Source organism: Sus scrofa, chromosome 3 (assembly GCF_000003025.6).
Source record: "Sus scrofa isolate TJ Tabasco breed Duroc chromosome 3, Sscrofa11.1, whole genome shotgun sequence".
Taxonomy (NCBI): domain Eukaryota; kingdom Metazoa; phylum Chordata; class Mammalia; order Artiodactyla; family Suidae; genus Sus; species Sus scrofa.
In genome coordinates this window covers 108764021-108785273 of record NC_010445.4, presented here as the reverse complement: position 1 = coordinate 108785273, position 21253 = coordinate 108764021, and the positions used below count along the sequence as shown (strand labels likewise).

The window sequence follows — 21253 nt, the reverse complement described above, 5'->3', positions numbered from 1 at the left end:
GAGATACAAGATATAAAACTTAAACAAGAAGAGATGCAAAATACAATAACAGAAATAAAAAATTCACTAGAAGCAGCTAACAGCAGAATACAGGAGGCAGAAGAATGAATAAGTGAGGTGGAGGACAGATTAGTGGAAATAACGGATGCAGAACAGAAAAGAGGAAAAAGATTGAAAACAAATGAAGATAGTCTCAGAGAACTCTGGGACAACGTGAAGCTCACCAACATCCATATTATAGGGTGCCAGAAGGAGAAGAGAGAGAGAAGGGGACAGAAAAAATATTCCAAGAGATAATAGCCAAAAACTTCCCTAACATGGGGAAGGAATCACTCACTCAAATCCAGGAAGCACAACGAGTACCATATAAAATAAACCCAAGGAGGAACACTCAGAGACACATACTAATCAAACTGACCAAAATTAAAAACAAAGAGAAAGTACTGAAAGCAGCTAGGGAAAAGAAACAGATAACAAACAAGGGAACCCCAATAAGGTTATCGGCAGATTTTTCAACAGAAACTCTGCAGGCCAGAAGGGAGTGGCATGATATACTTAATGCGATGAAAGGAAAAAACCTCCAACCAAGATTACTCTACCCAGCAAGGCTCTCATTTAGATTTGAAGGAGAAATCAAAACCTTCACAGATAAGCAAAAGCTGAGAGAATTCAGCAACCCTAAACCAGCCTTACAACAAATACTAAAGGAACTTCTATAGGAAGAACAGAAGAGAAGAAGGAAAGGAAAAAGAGCAGCAAAAACAAATCCAAAGTAATTAATAAAATGGCCATAAAAACATACATATCAATAATTACTTTAAATGTGAATGGACTAAACGCCCCAACCAAAAGACATAGACTGGCTAAATGGATACCAACACAAGACCCATATATATGCTGTCTTCAAGCGACCCACTTCACTTCTAGGGACACATACAAATTGAAAGTGAGAGGATGGAAGAAAATATTTCATGTAAATGGGAATTGAAAGAAAGCTGGAGTAGCAATACTCATATCAGACAAAATAGACTTTAAAATGAAGAATATTTTCAGGGACAAAGAAGGACGTTACATAATGATCAAAGGATCAATCCAAGAAGATGATATAACAATTTTAAATATCTACGTACCCAACACAGGTTCACCACAATATATAAGGGAACTGCTAACAACCTTAAAAGGAGAAATCGACAATGACACAATCATAGTGGGGAACTTTAACACCCCACTTACAGCAATGGACAGATCAACCAGACAGAAAATCAATAAGGAAACACAGGCCCTGAATGAAGCATTAAACCAGATGGACTTAATAGATATTTATAGGACCTTTCATCCAAAAGCAGCAGAATATACATTCTTCTCAAGCGCACATGGAACATTCTCTAAGATTGATCACATCCTGGGCTACGAATCCAACCTCAGTAACTTTAAGAAAATTGAAATCATATCAAGCATCTTTTCTGACCACAATGCTATACGACTGGAAATCAACAACAAGAAAAAACCTGCAAAAAAACACAAACACGTGGAGACTAAACAACATGCTACTGAAAAACCAATGGATCACTGGAGAAATCAAAGAGGAAATTAAAAAATACCTAGAAGCAAATGACAACGAAGACACGACACTCCAAAACCTATGGGATGCAGCAAAAGCCGTTCTAAGAGGAAAGTTTATAGCAATACAAGCCCACCTCAGTAAATAAGAAAATGCCCAAATAAACAAGCTAACTTTACATCTAAAGCAGCTTGAGAGAGAAGAACAGACAAGACCTAAAGTTAGCAGAAGGAAAGAAATCATAAAGATCAGAGCATAAATCAATGAAGTAGAAGCAAAGTAAACCATATAAAAGATCAATGAAATGAAAAGCTGGTTCTTTGAAAAGATCAACAAAATTGATAAACCCCTAGCCAGACTTATCAAGCAAAAAAGAGGACTCAAATCAATAAAATTAGATTTGAAAAAGAAGTAACAACGGACATCACAGAAATACAAAGGATCATAAGAGACTACTACTTGCAACTATATGCCAATATAATTGAAAACCTAGAAGAAATGGACAAATTCTTAGAAAATACACTCTTCCAAGACTAAACCAAGATGAAATAGAAAATATGAATGGACCCATCACAAGAACTGATATTGAAACTGTGATTAAAAAACTTCCAATAAACAAATGTCCAGAACCAGATGGCTTCACAGGCGAATTCTATCAAACATTTAGAGAAGAGCTAACACCTCTCCTTCTGAAACTATTTCAAAAAATTGCAGAGGAAGGGATATTCCCAAACTCATTCTATGAGGCCACCATCACCCTGGTACCAAAACCAGACAAAGATTCCACAAAAAAAAGAAAATTATAAGCCAATGTCCCTGATGAACATTGATGCAAATATCCTCAACAAAATACTGGCAAACCACATCCAACAATACATTAAAAGGATTGTACATCATGATCAAGTGGAATTTATCCCAGGGATGCAAGGGTTCTTCAATATCTGCAAATCCATCAGTGTGATACACCACATTAACAACCTGAGGAATAAAAACCATATGATCCTCTCAATAGAAGTGGAAAAAGCCTTTGACAAAATCCAACACCCATTTCTGATAAAAACCCTTCAGAAAGTGGGCATAACGGGAACCTACCTCAACATGATAAAGGACGTATATGACAAACCCACAGCGAACATCATTCTCAATGGTGAAAAGCTGAATGAATTCTTGCTGAGATCAGAAACAAGACAAGGATGTCCGCTCTCACCACTACTCTTAAACATAGTTCTGGAAGTCCTAGCCACAGCAATCAGAGAAGTAAAAGAGATAAAAGGAATCCAAATTGGAAAGGAAGAAGTAAAACTATCGCTATTTGCAGATGACATGATACTATACCTAGAGAATCCTAAAGACTCTACCAGAAAACTGTTAAGAGTTCATCAATGAATTTGGCAAAGTCACAGGATACAAAATTAATACACAGAAATCGATGGCATTTCTATACACTAACAATGAAAAATCAGAAAGAGAAATTAGGGAAGCAATCCCATTTACCATCACCTCTAAAAGAATAAAATACCTAGGAGTAAACCTACCTAAAGAGACAAAATACCTATACTCTGAAAACTATAAGCCACTGATGAAAGAAATCAAAGATGACACAAATAGATGGAAAGAAATACCATGCTCTTGGACAGGAGGAGTCAATATTATCAAAATGACTATACTACCTAAGGCAATCTACAGATTCAATGCAATCCCTATCAAATTACCAAGGACATTTTTCACAGAACTCGAACAAAATATTTTAAAGTTTGTTTGGAAGCACAACAGACCCAGAATAGCCAAAGACATCCTGAAAAAGAAAAACGGAGCTGGAGGAATCAGGCTCCCGGACTTCAGACTATACCACAAAGCAACAATCATCAAAACCGCATGGTACTGGCACAAAGGCAGAAATATAGATCAGTGGAACAGGATAGAAAGCCCAGAATTAAACCCACACACCTACAGCCAACTAATCTATGACCAAGGAGGCAAGAACATACAATGGAGAAAAGACAACCTGTTCAATAAGTGGTGCCGGGAAAACTGGACAGCCACATGGAAAAGAATGAAATTAGAACACTCCCTACCACCATACACAAACATAAACTCAAAATGGATTAAAGACCTAGATATAAGACCAGACACTATAAAACTCTTAGAGGAAAACACAGGCCAAACACTCTCTGACATAAATGACAGCAACATCTTCTTAGATCCACCTCTTAGAGTATTGGCAATAAAAACAAAAATAAACAAATGGGACCTAATCAAACTTAAAAGTTTCTGCACAGCAAAGGAAACAACACGAAAAGACAACCCACAGAATGGGAGAAAATCTTTGCAAATGAACCAAATGACAAGGGATTCGTCTCCAAAATTTATAAACACCTTCTGCAGCTCCATACCAAAAAAAAAAAAAAAAAACAAACAAACAACCCCATCAAAAAAATGGGCAGAAGGTCTAAACAGCTAGTTCTCCAAAGAAGACATACAGATGGCCAAGAAACACATGAAAAGATGTTCAACATCACTCATTAGTAGAGAAATGCAAATCAAAACCATGATGAGGTACCACCTTACACCAGCCAGAATGGCCGTCATCCAAAAGTCTACAAACAAGAAGTGCTAGAGAGGGTGTGGAGAAAAAGGAACCCTGTTACGCTGTTGGTGGGAATGTAAACTGTTGCAACCACTGTGGAAAGCAGTATGGAGATTCCTCAGAAAACTAAACATAGAACTACCATTTGATCCAGCAATCCCACTCCTGGGCATCTATCCAGAGGAAACCATGACTCGTAAAGAACCATGTACTCCAGTATTCATTGCAGCACTATTTACAATAGCCAAGACATGGAAACTACCTAAATGTCCATTGATAGAGGAGTGGATCAGGAAGATGTGGTACATATACACAATGGAATATCACTCAGCCATTAAAAAGAACAAAATACCAGCATTTTTTGCAACATGGATGGACCTAGAAATTATCATGCTAAGTGAAGTCAGCCATACAATGAGACACCAACATCCAATGCTTTCACTGACATGTGGAATCTGAAAAAAGGACAGACGGAACTTCTTTGCAGAATAGATGCTGACTCACAGACATTGAAAAACTTATGGTCTCCGGAGGAGACAGTTTGGGGGGTGGGGGATGTACCTGGGCTGTGGGATGGAAATCCTGTGAAATCAGATTGTTATGATCATTATATAACTACAGATGTGATAAGTTCATTTGAGTAATAAAAAAATGGAAAAAAAAAACAAAAAAAAAACACCCCAAAATATTGAAATATTTGGGCTCAAATCTGACTTACAGAAATAACTGGAATTTTAAAAATATGCCCTTGGTGTTTTTAAGCATTTTTCTCTTTTTGAGAAGATCATGAATAAAACCACTTGATTTAAATCTATAGTACACCTCACCCAATACACCGGGGTAACAGTGATTATGCTCATGCTGTTATTATACATGAATATACTACAAAGCAGGGATCATACATTGATTGGGAAAATCATCTATTTCAAGTGGCCAAATTTAGTTTTAATTGTATTTCAGTAATGTATTTATAAGTGTTAGGTATAAAGTCGTTTAAAGATATTGTTATTCACACGGTTTTAAGAATCACTAAATTGAAGTCATCTTAATTTTATTAACTATAATATATTAAGTACAAAGAATGGATGTTTTCCCATTTGAGATATTTGCAGTTTATAATACCAAAGTTTATCTCCAGTGAGAAGGAAAATTCTCCTATCCAGCTTCCTCCTATTTAAAATTGATATTCACTGCGTTTAGAACCGTGAATATCTTTGATGCCATCCAGTTTGGTGGACCCTTTTTTTAATCTAACAAAGTTGCATGCTGCTCTCTTCTGTTTCACAATTCAGAAGAGTAAGGTGAATACATTTCTAGACTGGAAGACTTTGCATAAGAGTTGGTATCGGTAACACCCGTCTCCTGCCAGTTTCTTTGGTATACCCAAGGCATCAGTTTTCTTACATTGGGTAAGTGAGCCTAGTTACCCTGAGTAACAGCTGCCTGGGATTTCTGGAAGGATTCTCTATGGCAGATATATGTTGAAGCTCTCTCTTCAAAGGGACTTCTAGTTAAGGATTTCTACCTACTTAATGACTGTCCTGTAGTTGCTGCACTGACAACAAATGTTCTTGTCACCTGGCCACAAGAGATCGATGAGTTTGTTGCTTCATGCTATGTTTAAATCACAGAAGGTTTCATAGCAGCCTTTTTCCTGTGTTGTATTTATTACTAAATACCTAAAGGTCAGAGAGGGTGTTTCATGATTCTTAACAGTGAATCTCTGTGATACATACATCCCACGCCAGAGGATGAAAATACCTCATGTTGCCTTCCTCAGCCAGTCCCACCAAAGGGACATAGGGAGACTCCTTGTCAGGAAGCTTGAGGAAAGATTTTCCTCCTTAAGAAAAGAATAGAGGTCCATGAAGGGACGATGCCATTTCTTCCTTATTTTGGGACATTATTGTGAGAGCATGTCATACTTGGAGCTGCTGCAGCCATTTTGCATCCAAGAGGATGGCAGAATAGAATGTTAGACTCCTTGTCAGGAGGCTTGAGGAAAGATTTTCCTCCTTAAGAAAAGAATAGAGGTCCATGAAGGGACACGCTGGGTTTGTGTGTTTCACATAAAATGAAGTCTGGCCCCAAGGCTGGTTCAGAACCAGACTTCATTTTATGTGAAACACACAAACCCAGAGTGTTTAAATGATTTTCCAATTGGTGTTCGTTTTTTATAGCCAAAAGCATCCTGATATGACGACTTTACCGCATTTCACCAACCTACAAAGAAAAGTATGCAATGATTGATTTACTCATTCAGGAAATTTTATTAAATGGTTATCATGAATTAAGATTTTTATGAAAATATCTTAATATTTCAAAAGAAATATAGTAGACAGTATATTAAAATACTTAGTTCTATGGCGAGACCACATAAAACTATGTATTTTCAGGTACATAACACAGATCATTTCCATCTTTGCTGCTCTACTGCTGACTGAAAAATAAGTTCTTGTAATTGTTGATTTTATAGTTTCAGTTGCTAGAGTTGCTTGGCTGGAAAGAGTTTTGATGCCTTCCCCCCCCCCCCCCCCCGCGCCCCCAGGGAAGGAAGGAAACCCATTGGGAACAAAGGTTTAATTTTGTTAAATTTCATGCCAGGTGGTATATACCAGGATCATACCTCTGTCTAGAGTTACATTGAAAACTAAGTAATTTTATAGTATTGCACTGAAATCTAAATACTAAAAAGAAGCCTTTGTTTTGACTGCGTTAGCCTACATCTTAACAAAGCTCAAGTCCTGAGTTGTGGGGGAAGTGGTTCTGGGTGTTAAGGTTCTTCAGTCAGTTATTTACTGAAGTTAATACAGTTGGTTACCCAAATTGGATATCCCATTGGTGTACCATCTCTAACACCTCAGTCGGCTGCATTGCTTCATGCTGTGAGGCATCCCACATGTGAGCTAGAGAGCACATTTTGACTCTAGGCCTTCCTCTACTCTCAGGTCTGCTGCGAATTAAGGAATTTCTTTGCCTAAATTAATAAGTAGATTCTAAAAACTACCTAAAACAAATGGTTTTATCACTGGGCAATTTTTGGAGAAAGCAGGAAGAGAATTTGGAGGGAGCTTTAGAATTTTCTGTGGGCTTTGTGTTTAGTATAAAAGCATAAATAAAATCAGTCTTAAAATCATCATTGAGGAGTTCCTATCATGGCTCAGTGGAAATGAATCCGACTAAGAACCGTGAGGTTGCGGGTTCAATCCCTGCCCTCGCTCAGTGGGTTAAGGATCTGGTATTGCTGTGGCTGTGGTGTAGGCCAGCAGGTACAGCTCTGATTAGACCCCTAGCCTGGGAACCTCCACGTGCCACGGGTGCGGCCCTATTAAGACAAAAGATAAAAAAACAAAAAACAAAAAAAATCATCATTGAGCCAAATTTGAAAAGGGCACTTTATAATAATAGTAAAAAGATAGGCGAGATGGACTCAATGCACTTTATAGTTTATTTTTCAATCTTGATTTCAATGGATAACTTGACTCTTGTGCCTTCAGATATCCTTTCGCTAGTGGCTAAGTAAGATACCTGTAAATTATAATGGTATTTTTAAAGAGAAAGGCAACATTGCAGTACTGGGAGAGATGAACTAGCTGTTGTTTTTATTATACATTTCATTATTAGGGGAGTTCACAAAAACCAATATGGCCTTTTTTTTCTTGTTTATTCCTTGTCATAAATCAAATGGAAAATATTTTCCTTATGCTTGAAGTCAGCTATTTCTGAGTATTATACCATTGTTTAATGAATACCAGGCAAGGACATATCATGTAGCCAAGATTCAAAATGTTCTTCCACAATAAAAATATGCCCAAACCGTATCTTAGAAATGTTGTTCGTAATAATCTTCAACTATTAGAATCAAGTAAATGGCATAGTAAGTGAATTCCAAGTAGGAACACTTAGGTCTTTGACGTTAGAATTCAAAGTTGCTGTTATTTATGTATTTTTTTAATTAAACAGAAGTTTGTATTAACATTAGATGTTCTAAGATACCTTTTATATGGAGTATTTTTAGATTTATTGAAAATTTGCAAGGATAGTACAGAAGATCTTCCTGTTTTCACCTATCTTGTTCTTATGTTAATAACCTCTTACACAACAGCCATGGGACATCTGTCAAAACAAGAGATTAATGTGGGTACAATACTATTAGGGATTTCCCGTCATGGCGCAGTGGTTAATGGATCCGACTAGGAACGATGAGGTTGCGGGTTTGATCCCTGGCCTGCTCAGTGAGTTAAGGATCTGGCATTGCCATGAGCTGTGGTGTAGGTCGGTGGCTACAGCTCCGATTAGACCCCTAGCCTGGGAACCTCCATATGCCCCGGAAGTGGCCCAAGAAAAAGGCAAAAAGACAAAAACAACCAACCAAAAAAAACAGCACTATTAATTAAACTGTAGACTTTATTCAGATTTCACCAGTGTTTCCACTAATGTCCTTTTTCAGCTCTGGGAGCCAGTTGAGGACCCCATTTCTTTTACTCACCATGTCTCCTGGTCTCCCTCTATGCTCTGACAGTCTTTATTTTAGTGCTTTCACGGAGAAACTGGTTGGATATTTTGTAGAATGGTCCTCTTTTTTGAAGTTTATTTTGCTTTTGTTTTTCATGATGTTTTCTCATGATTAGTTGAGGGTAATAGGTTTTGCTAACCAAAAGTCATTAATAAATAGATTTTTCTTCAACATTAACCAAGACTTTCTACTCTCTGAAGGCAGATATGGTCGTCTCCTTATGGAGTCCAATGAGATTTGCAGTAAGGGTGGTTTTATTAGAATTTTCTCCATTTTGGTTTTTCAAATTTAAAGATTATATTTAGTTTGCTTTAGGATATTAATTAATTGCCTGCTCATATTTTACACTTTGATTTCTGTCATGTATTTTCAGCATAGGCACATTTGAAACCTAATGATAGAGACATACTATAGGAAAAAGTCATAGAATTGATTATCTGCCTCCTCTCAATGTTTTTAAAAGCTAGAGTCTCATGAAAGTTAATCATTTTATAGAAGGGATGTAGAGCGCATTACCTAATTTTAAACGGGAGTCAAAGAAGACAGAGCTTCCCTAACTTGGTGTAATATTCAGCACCCTGACATAGGCTGAAATTTCAAGAAATAGAACTTACTTGTTCTGAATTTATTTGTATAGCCATTTTTATACACAACCACACACTCAATAAATATGTATTTGCTTGTGATTTTTGTGATATGGGTTTATATAAAATTTTCATCTGTTCATATTATCACTCATTTTCATTTAATAGACACCTATGGGTAGCATTTGCTTGCTTGCATCCACACCCTCTGTTCAGGATTGAAAAATATGTTGAAGAGAACAGTTTTCTCTTGCACCCTGCTTTTTTTTTTTTTTTTCTGGTGCATTTATTTTCCATAGTAGATACCATAATGAATTAATAAATACATTGTCCAACAATGATAAGTTAATCTGCCTTTGAAGTTTAGTTTTTGTCATATTAGGTGAATGGTATAGATATTTTTGTGATTACCTTAACTACAGTTGACCCTTGAAGAGCATAGGTTTGAACTATATGGGTCTACTTATATGTGGGTATATTTTTTTTTTTCCAATAACTATGTACTATATGGTTTGGTTCGTTGAAGCTGTGGATATGTAACCATGGATGTGGAGGGGACAACTGTAAAGCTATAAGTGGATTTGGGGGGAGTTTTCATTGTGGCACCATGGAAATGAATCTGACTAGTATCCATGAGGATGTGGGTTTGATCCCTGGCCTCGCTGTGAGCTGTGGTGTAGGTCACAGGCATGGCTTGGATCCCAGGTAGCTGTGACTGTGTGTAGGCCAGCAGCTGTAGCTACGATTCGATCCCTAGCCTGGGAACTTCCATATGCCGTGGGTGCTGCTCTAAAAAGCACTAAAATGAAAAAAGGAAAAAGAAAATGCTGAAAGGGCTTACTTTTTATGGAGGAAGAATGGATAATGTTAAAAATACACCCAAGTAGTTTTTCTTTTTTTTTTTTTTTCCCCCTAGCCACCTCTAAAGCTTGAGAAAAGAAAAAATAAAATTTAAGCCAAGGAAAACCAGCTTCTAAAATTATGGAGTATAATATGGACAATAGATTATACTCAGAGACTACCCCATCTGCTTTGAGAAGGTAATGCTAATGATGTAAATGGGTTTTTGAAAGAAGGTAGTGGTAGCAGAGCCATGCCAGCTTCCACAGAATCTGTCTCACTAAAGCTGGTAGACCCCCCAGTCCTTTCTGAGAAATTCAAGTGATGGTCAAAATGTCCTCCAGTGGAAAAAATGCCCACTCTCACCATTTTCATTCAACATGGTATTGGAAGTCCTAGCCCCAGCAGTCACACAAGAGAAAAGAAGTAAAATGTATCCAAATTGAAAGTGAAGAGGTAAAACTGTCACTATACACATATGAGATGATACTGTATATAAAAAACCCTAAGGACTCCACAGAAAAACCACTCAATCTGGTAAATGAATTCAGCGAAGTATCAGGATGCAAGATTAATATTCAGAAATCAGTTGCATTTTGTATACTAACAATGAAATATCCTAAAGGCAATGTAAAAAAAAACGTACCTTTTTAAACTGCACCCCCCAAAAAGTAAAATACCTAGGAATAGTCCTGACCAAGGAGGTAAAAGACTTAAATGCTAAAAACTATAAAACGTTAATAAAGGATATTAAAGAGGATTCAAAGAAATGGAAAAATATCCCATACTCTTGGACTGGTAAGATTAATACTGTTAAAGTGGCCATACTACCCAATCAATCTGCAGATTTTATGCAATCATCATCAAATTACCCATGATATTTTCCACAGAATAAAAATAACCCCAAAAGTTATATGGAACCATAAAAGACCCAGAATTGCCAGAGCAGTCCTGAGGGGGGAAAAAAGCTGGAACCATAACTCTCCCTGACATCAAATAATATTACAAAGCTACAGTCATCAAAAAAGTGTTGTATTGGCACAAAAACAGACATATGGAACAAAATACCCAGAAATAAACCCTGACACCTACAGGCAATTAATCTTTGACAAAGGAGAATAGACTATAGAATGGGAAATAGACAGACTCTTGAGCAAGTGGTGCTGGGAAAGATGGACAGTCACATGTGAATCAGTGAAGTTATAACACACCCTCACACCATGCACAAAAATAAACTCAAAAATGGCTTCTTAAAAACTTAAACATAAGTCATGACACCAAAAAACTCTTCGAAGAAGACATAGGCAAAAATTCTCTGAGGTTTACTTAGGTCAGTCTCCCAAAAGCAATAGAAATAAAAATAAACAAACGGGACCTAATCAAACTTACAAGCTTTGGCACAGAAAAGGAAACCATAAAGAAAACAAACAGAAAACATACTGAATGGGAGAAAATATTTGCAAAGGTTATAACTGGAAAGGGCTTAATCTCCAAAATATACAAACAACTCATACAACTCAACAACAACAAAAAACAACTCAATTGAAAAATGGGCAAAAGACCTAAATAGACATTTCCCGAAAGAAAACATACAGATGGTCAGTAGGTACATGAAGGGATGCTCAGCATCACTAATTATATGATAAATGCAAATCAAAACTGCAATGAGGTACCACCTCACACTGGTCAGAATGGCCATCATTAGTTAGTCTATAAATATCATTAGTTAGTCTATAAATAGCAAATGCTGGAGAGGAGGTGGAGAAAAGGGAACCCTCCTACACTGTTGGTGGGAATGTAAGGAAAACAGTATGGAGAATCCTCAGAAAACTAAAAATAGAACTGCCTTATGATCCAGCAATCCCATTCTAGGACATATATCCTGAGAAAACTGTAATTTAAAACAATACGTGCACTCCTATGTTCATAGCAGCACTGTTCACAGTAGCCAAGACATGGGAACCACCTAAATGTCCACTGGCAGATGAATGGATAAAGAAAATGGGGTACATATATATAGTGGAATGCTACTCAACCATAAAAGAGAACAAAGTAATGCCATTCACAGCAACGTAGATGGAAGTAGAGATTAGCATACTAAGTGAAGTAAGTCAGAAAGAGGAAAACAAGTACCATATGATATCACTTATATATGGAATCTAAAATATGGCACAAATCAACCTACCTACAAAACAGAAACATACAGACATAGACAACTACCTTGTGGTTGCCGGGAGTAGAGAGTGGGAGGGACTGGGAGTTTGGGATTAGTAAATGCAAACTGTTACATTTAGAATGGATAAATGTAGGTCCTACTGTATAGCACAGGGAACTATAGCCCATCTCTTGGGACAGACCATGATGGAAGATAATATAAGAAAAGGAATATATATTTGTGTATGACTGGGTCACTTTGCTGTACAGCAGAAATTGGCACAGCATTTTAAATTAATTGTAATTTTAAAAAAGAAGATGTTTAAAAAAAAAAAAACCCAATTCATTCTTTACCTTCTGATCTGAAATTCTGTCATTGTCATATTTAATTCTTAGCATATTTAAGTGCCTTTTTCTTGGTCTTGCATTCTTTTCAGTTATCTGCTTTTGCAGAAGCACTGTTCTGATTTAATCACTGTTGCTTCATAATATGTTCAGTGGTGTGAGTCTTTCCTGTTTACTTTTCTATTTTAGAATTATCTTGGACATTCTCACCTTCTTTATTTTTTATTTATTTTATTTTATTATTATTATTATTATTTTGTCTTTTTTGCCTTTTTCTAGGGCCACTCCTGCGGCACATAGAGGTTCCCAGGCTAGGGGTCCAATCGGAGCTGTTGCTACCAGCCTACGCCAGAGCCGCAGCAGTGTGGGATCTGAGCCGCATCTGTGACCTACACCACAGCTCACAGCAATGCTGGATCCTTAACCCACTGAGCAAGGCCAGGGATTGAACCCACAACCTCATGGTTCCTACTCGGATTCGTTAACCACTGCGCCATGACGGGAACTCCATCACCTTCTTATTATTACAGATAATCTTTAGAAGCAAATCTCAAATTCTCAAACGCCTCATCTCATTGGAATTTTTCTTGTAATTACATGAAACTAATCAAAAATTTTGAGAGCATTGCCATGTTGGTCAGGTTCAAAACATTCTCACCATTTCCTTCCAGTTGTGTACTGGTCTTCATGTGGCTTCTGCAAGTTGTTTACTTTTGCACATTTTTGTTTTGCAATTGTGAATGGGAACTTTTTCGGTTACGTTTTTATGTTCCTTTATATTGTTACTTCTTAATCACAATAATGATAATAGCTATTATTTATTAAGTACTTTGTGCTAATAAATACTCTTAATTCTTACAACAGCTCCTATCAGGTAAATACTATTGCAGCATTTTGCTTATTTTTTACATTTGGGATCAATGAGGGACAACGGCTTAAGCCTGAATGGCTGGTTTGCAGTGGAGCTATGATTCTAACCCAGGCAGTCTCACTCCAGATCTACAGTGCCTACTAACTGTACTGTGGGTGTAGGTGTCTGGGTGAAGGAGGAAAGACATGAGAGGGGACAGTCAATTCCAGTACAGGTGGGTGTGACTGATAATAAATACACTGTGTGAGTAATGATTGGATGCATATCAGCAAGACCTATATTACAATGGATTCTTTTGGTATATGCTTATTTATATTTGTAGAATATAGTATTTTAGTTTGGACTTACTCAAACCAAATAAAGTCTACATTTTTTAAATCATTGACGAATGATTTAATGATAATTTTATATATTCTCAGAGTATTGCTGTGTTTACTATTGTTTTAGTTGTGTTTCTTTGCATGGCACTACCACTCTTCCTCTCTAGCTGAAATAATAAAAGTGCATTTAAAGATACACATGGAAGTAAGGGAAATGGACTCTGGTGGATATCTATGAAGCGACTCCAGTGCCTGGCCAGCACTTACAGAAAACTGCCTTTGTTCTAGGTCAGAATTAGCTTTAGGCGCCTCAGCAGCAAGAGTTGTTTAGATCTTTCACTATCGTATGCTGCCTTTATTTTGCCTCAGCTGCTCCTGTTCCTATTATCTGCTTTTTCATCCATCCATTCGTCTTATATATCAGCTTGTTTCTCTATGGCTCCAAGAAAAATTTCTGAAAGTGAACGTTTGGTTGGCCACCACTGTTGTTTGTGTCAACAGTTTCATGCTTCCGGGGACTGTTGGATAGATTGTTGATTGGTTGCCTTTAGTCAGGTATCTACCACAATAGCTCTGGTCATGCCTGGCTAGGGAGGGATGGCAGCTGGGAAAAAGAGGGCTCATCTAAGGCTACCTCTTCAGTAGCAAGGTCGAATCAGTCACCTTAGAGAAAGGGAACGTGATCACAGTGTGTGCTCTGATTAACCTGTTTAGTATCCATTTCCTATTTCCTCTTTTAAATGAAATTGAAATAAGAGGTTGTATTGAAAATACCAATTGAATCTAGATATTGATTAATACAGAAAGGGAAATATTTAAGAGAATGCTTGTATAAATGGCTTGACAACAGTCCTTTGCTTCCTGCTTTGCATCCTGATGACACAGTTTTATATATCTCCTGTAGGTAACTTGGTTAAAATGTCTGTTTTGTTAGGACTGTTAAAGCTTTGGATGAATTACTGATAAATACTAAGAAAGGTTTTTTTTCCCCTTGGTGTTATAACAGCTGGGTTTGACTTGAAAAAAAGTTTCTTGAGAATTTTGCAAATCCCAGAGTTTAGCAAACTCCTTTAAGAATATTCACTGGTAGGAGTTCCTGTCGTGGCTCAGTGGTTAACGAATCCGACTAGGAACCATGAGGTTGTGGGTTCAATCCCTGGCCTTGCTCAGTGGGTTGAGGATCTGGCATTGCCGTGAGCTGTGGTGTAGGTCACAGATGCGGCTCGGATCCCACATTGCTGTGGCTGTGGTATAGGCCAGCAGCTACAGCTCCAATTAGACCCCTAGTCTGGGAACCTCCATGTGCCATGGGAGTGGCCTCAGAAAAGGCAAAAAGATTAAAAAAAAAAAAGAAAAATTCACTGGTATAATCTATTATTTAATCCAAAATCAGTGCTGAATTTAAAGTATATCATGGGATGCTTATTGTGAAAGTAAATAATTTATAGTAAAACCAAAAAACTCTGAAATATTATATTCAGTAATATGTGGATATTGGTATTAATATTTTATGAGAATACTTGTTAAATTGATTCTAGGTTGGGCCATGCAGGCTGCTGCCTATATCTTCATTCAGAGGAAATGGAAGGATGACAAGAGCCATTTTGAAGACATGATTGATTATTTTTGTAACATCCATGAACCACTTCAACTGCTCATATTCCCAGAAGGGACTGATCTCACAGGTAAGGTAGCCTCTGTTTGGATCACAGAATTTTAAAACATTTCGGAGCTTAGAAATTAGCTATTTAGTCTAAATTTCTTAGTCTTCAGATGAAGTACCTGCACACCAACAAGATTAATGGCCCATTCCTAGGGTCACTCAGTTAATTGGTAACGCTGAAAAACCCAGATCTCCTGGTTTCCAGCTCATAGAATTTATGATGGGTATTATTTATACTTGCCATCCTAGAACTTAAAGTCTCAGTGTATGTTTTAAGTATCAGCCTTTTATTTTCTATAGTACACACACACACACACCCCACCCCCAAATAGCCAGAGCCATCTTGAGAAGGAAGAGCAAAGTCTACTTTTAAAATCCCCTTCCTGTTCTATCCTCTTTCCTCTTCCAGGATCCACATTTATCCATTAGATCCCTTTTTTCCCCCAACTTCTTTCTTTTTTTGGGGGGGGGCTTTTTTGGTATTTCTTGGGCCGCTGCCGCGGCATATGGAGGTTCCCAGGCTAGGGGTCTAATCGGAGCTGTAGCCACCGGCCTACGCCAGAGCCACAGCAACACGGGATCCGAGCCGCATCTGCAACCTACACCACAGCTCACGGCAACACCAGATTCCTAACCCGCTGAGCAAGGGCAGGGACCCAACCCGCAACCTCATGGTTCCTAGTCGGATTCGTTAACCACTGCACCACGACGGGAACTCCCCCCACCAACTTCTTTCTTATGAGAAACAAATCCACCAGTAACCAATTTCACCTATGGTGGTTTTAGTAAGTATGTTACCTTTTGTCTGGTATTTTAAAGCCTTATTTCCGAAATAAACAGAGAAGGCTTTTTTTTTTTTTTCCCCCCTCAAAAAAATTCTGCCAGCCCTCATTGAGTTGTAGAGGGGACACAGGAGAGTATCTTTAGGACTTTTGTACCTTCTCAGATATCACATTACACTGGTCAAGAATGCCATTGGATCTTTAGGAATTCTTTAACTGATTGAAAACAAAATACAGTCTTTCCTTCTTACTAAACCAGTGAGTTTCGCATCTTTTTGAACCACAGGTCATTTCTGCAGATGAAGCCTTCTATTGCAGTCTGGGATTTAAGACAGAGAGAAGAACTGCTCTGGTTGAATATTGGTAGGGGAGGGAGTAAGCTTGGACAGGAAGTAGTCCTGTAGAACCCTTCAGTTCAAAAGAGTAAAATTCAAGAACTTTAGGACCCTGTTTACTCTAAAAAAATACAGCAAAATTTGAGGAGGACCCAGTGGATGGAAATCTGCTCTATGAGGGGAGACAGACTGAAGCAGGATAGAACAAATCTAAAAATCACAGCTACTATGGAGAGAACCCCATGACCTTGTCTTCCAAATCTTCAAAACTAGATTGAGGCAACGAAGAGCTCCTAAGAAGGGCAACTCTTAGAACCTGAGAGGAGAACATGTAAACGAACATACTGAATCATTCTCTGGACATAGTAATTTATGGAACCCAGTACCCAAAAAGAGATTAAGGTGAAAAATACAAAGTACACAACTACTTAAGAAAGTGAATGGGTGATTAAGCCATAATATGTTTTTAGGGAAGTTAAAATATTGTGGGAAACATTTACCATTGATACCAAGGAAGAGATCTTTGACTAAGCTTTGACAGATTGGAACTGAGTTAAATGAAGCATGACAATTTTTATATACTAGTATTATGTACTAAATTTTTTGATTTATAATATGTTTGATTTTTTATAGTTAAAATTCTAACAGTGTTAGAATCACAGAGTTGGAATATAGAGCATAATATTGGCTGCATATTGTCTAAGCTTAAAAATATATTGTAAGTTATAAGTTGATTGATTCCCAGAGCTGAACTATCATTGGGGAATTATGATGGACAAGCAGCCATATTTACATTTTTTAATACTCAGGATGTATAATACTTAAATTTGAGTATTGAAATATCAGCTATATTAAAGTATAGAAAGTCACTTACTAAAATGATAGATTTATGTTTGCAAATGCCAAAATGTACACTAAAGATTGGCAACTTTGGAAGTTAATTAATCATTAAAAAATAAATGGAATGAAAGTTCATGGGTTGGTATTACTTTGGTACATTGGTATTAAAATGTTCATACCTTAGACCTTCAGAGCCTATAAAGTAAATATATTTAAAACGTTTTCAGTCTGTATTTTTTCTGAAGTGTCTTTTTAAAGTGATGAAAGTAACATTTAGTTGCGTATTTTCAGGGTCCGGAATATTCACAATTATATGATATATTTGCATATTTTTAAGGTTAAAACAGTATTTACATTTTAAGGCCAACTTGCAAAAACCAGGCTATTGCCAGATAGAGGAAATAGACCGATCCAGAAGCTTTAAAAAGTTTTTTTTTGTTTTTTATTTTTTGGCCACACCTGTAGCATGCAGAAGTTCCCAGGCCAGAGATTGGACCCGCGCCACAGCAACAGCCCACGCTGCTGCAGTGACAACACTGGATCCTTAATCCACTGAGTGAGACTAAGTATTGAACCCACATCCTCATTGATACTAGTCGGGTTCATAACCTGCTGAGCCACAATAGGAACTCCCAAATGATTGTTTTTTTTTAAAGTAGGCTAGCAAATAGCAAAATACATTTGGTTTAAAAGAGTTATCTGTTAAAGGTGTTTTTATCTACCACAGTTAAATTTAAACTTGGGTTTTTAAGCCCAAAGAGAATGTTTTATAATCCTCTTTAAGCTCTGAATCCAGCTTGTTTGCACATTTTCAAATTATTGCATTTAAATGTAACTTTAAATACATTCTATTTTCTTATATTTTTGTTTATAACCTTTTTTTTGCTTATGGAAATAATATGTTAATTTGGGGGAGATTTATAAACATAGAAGGGAGTACAAAATGAGAGAGAGAGAAGGGGTGGGGGGCAGATTTATTTTAAGGAATTGGCTCACATGATTGTGGAGGTTGGCAAGTCAGAACTATATAGGGTATGTCACCAGGCTGGAGACCCAGGGAAGAGTTGCAGTTTGAGTCCAAAGGCAGTTTGTGGATGGAATTCTTTCTTGCTTGGGGGAGGAGGTTATTCTTCTTCTATTAAGGCCTTTGACTTGGATGAGGCCTGCCCACATTATGGAGATAATCTCCTTTACTCACAGTCTACAGAGTTAAATATTAACCTCATCAAAAACCACCTTCACAGCAACATCTAGGGTAAGGTTTGATCAATATCTGGGTACTTTAGCCTAGCCAATTTGACACATAAAATTAACGATCACAGTTGGCATACTATGGTTTTGTGTTTTGTTTTGCTGATTTAGAAAGGAAAAGCTTTTCTGTTTTAACAATTATAATATGACTTGCAATTAAACACTATCTTGCCTATAAAACTTCTTAATGTATGCGTGCCTGGAGGTTTAGGTACAAAACAAAGTATCTACTTTCATGAAGCATGTGTTCTATAAGAAAAGACAGATTAAAAAAAAACTAATAAGATAATAAAATATGCCAGATACTCATAAATGGTGTACAGAAAAAGATAAGGAGAGAGAGAATAATAAAAGATGGGGTGCTATTTTATATGAGGTAGTTAGAGAAGGCCCCTAAAGTTTTTATTTAAGTAGAGTCGAAAGGAACAAAGCAAAAGATCTTCAGATGTCTGGGTAGAAGACATTCTGGGTAGAGAGAAGAACTACTGCACAGACCCTGAGGTGAGAACATTCGAGCCGCCAGAAAGTAGTTCCACTGGAGTGGCAGACTTGCTGGCCTTGGAGTATTACAGGGAGCAGGCTAACAGGACAGGAGGCTGTGGTGAGAAAGTGGGGATGGAGAGGAGAATCTGGATCTCTGGTGATTTCTGCCTTCCCACATCATGACCGTACTTTCAGAACTACTTCTACTTGTTGTATCCACCTTCTACAACAGAGTTCAGTTTCGTCTTCAGATCCCCCAAGTTTGTGACAAACTGAATGAGCGAACTGAAGAGTAGTTAACCAGTCATCTTTTGGTGTCTCTGGGATTTCCCCGTCCCATGGAAGGTCCTGCCACAATCTCTGAAATGTTGTTCTATATTATTCTATGCCCAGAATACTCCCCTCAAATGAATGTGAGAGGAGCTCATTATTTTTCTGGTTTAGGGCTTTTACTTTTGATGTGCTGGGGATCTGTGAGCATTTTTTAATTCTTTGACTCAATTACTCATTTATAAAATGTAACACCTTTTATAGGAGTGTTCTTTGAATATTTTGGTCTTGTGGACTCCATCTGTAGTTTTTTTTGAGATTTTGAGGTCTCCATGTCTAAAATTTACTCCTTGGAAAGCTGTGTTTATATTATGTGTGTGCACACACACATATATATGTATGTATATGTGTATATGTGTGTGTGTATATAATGTGTATGTATGTGTGTGTATATACATGTGTGTATATGTGTGTATGTATATATGTGTATATATGTATATATGTGTGTGTATGTGTGTATGTATATATGTATGTATGTATATGTTTTTTCCCTGGTGACTTGGAATAACCTATAGATTTCAAGATGTAGCTGAGGACTGCAGGTTCTAACATCTGCTGTCATCAGAAGGTATTTCATGATCTCCCCCAGCAGCTGAGGCCAAATTTCTGAACATTTAACTTTTTCCAAATATAATTGCTGAATAATGGGGTTTGGTTCTTCTTGGAACTTATAAAGTTACCTCATGGAATGGAAAAAGAAGTTTTTGCCAACAATTGGAACATGTACTTGACTCTGTAACTATATTCAGCCAAACCATGTTCAGATGTTTGTACATGATGTGCTAATCATGTGCCCATTCTGCTGTGGAGTGGTTTTGGTTAGTGATGTTAGCATGCTCTGTGCCTGGGAAGGCAGATATTTCACTTTGCATTGAAGTGAAATTGGGTTAAAGAATGTTGATCTGATGTATGTGGCAATTTGTTAGTATTTCTGGATGTCTGTATCCTTGTATTTTATCACTTTTAGTTTTATTTCATCTTTATGTTTTAGTATTTCAATTTTTATTACATAACAATGCTCTTATGAACATTTTAGCTTATTTGTATTTCTGTTTTCATTGTGTATTGACTATGAAATCTAGAATTTTAAGGATTTGAATTTATAAACTGTTATAAAACATGTTTTAATACCTTACTGTAAAATTTTTCAAATTCCCCTAAGTAGGTAACTCTGGGATCTTTGTTAGGGATTTACTCAAGTATTTATATTTTCTCATTTGATTCAGTATGCTAGTAATTACAGAAATATTAACCGCTATTTTTTACCAAAGAAATTCTGCACTATTTCCTTACCTCACTTATCTTCCCTTATTTTGTGGCTTCTAAATGGTCCATTGTTTTGTTTAGAAAATAGCACGGCTCGAAGTAATGAATTTGCTGAAAAGAATGGACTTCAGAAATATGAGTATGTCTTACATCCAAGAACTACAGGCTTTACTTTTGTCGTAGACCGTCTAAGAGAAGGTAAGCACCCACCCCAAAGTGTACTTTTTTATATAAGAGACAAAAATTGCTAAACTTCATGTACAGCGCTTTAGAATTTACAAAGAACTTTTTCATACTTTATCTCAAGAAATGAGACAGCATATTTTATACTATGATCCCATGCAGTAAATGTTTTATTATTATATGTTCTATAGAAATATAAAAGAATCTTTGTCAAAAACAAACTATTTTTTTTTCTCCTTTTTTGGAACAGACAGAAAATGATACATACAGTTAGACTATCATTCCCTATGTTTCTCAAAGCAGCAATACTGTCTTGAAAGTATCTTATCACTTCTAGTTATT

The 21253-nt window shown here is 36.9% G+C and overlaps 1 protein-coding gene across 1 annotated transcript in view; it reads left to right on the top strand.

Annotated features, from left to right (window-relative positions):
- The window catches only part of LCLAT1 (lysocardiolipin acyltransferase 1), a gene marked incomplete at its 5' end in the record, with an annotated part of 119253 nt that overhangs the window by 28352 nt on the left and 69648 nt on the right, over positions 1-21253 (top strand). Inside the window, 2 exon segments of the mRNA NM_001142845.1 lie at positions 15317-15463; positions 20810-20926. Coding sequence (NP_001136317.1) covers positions 15317-15463; positions 20810-20926 — 264 coding nt within the window.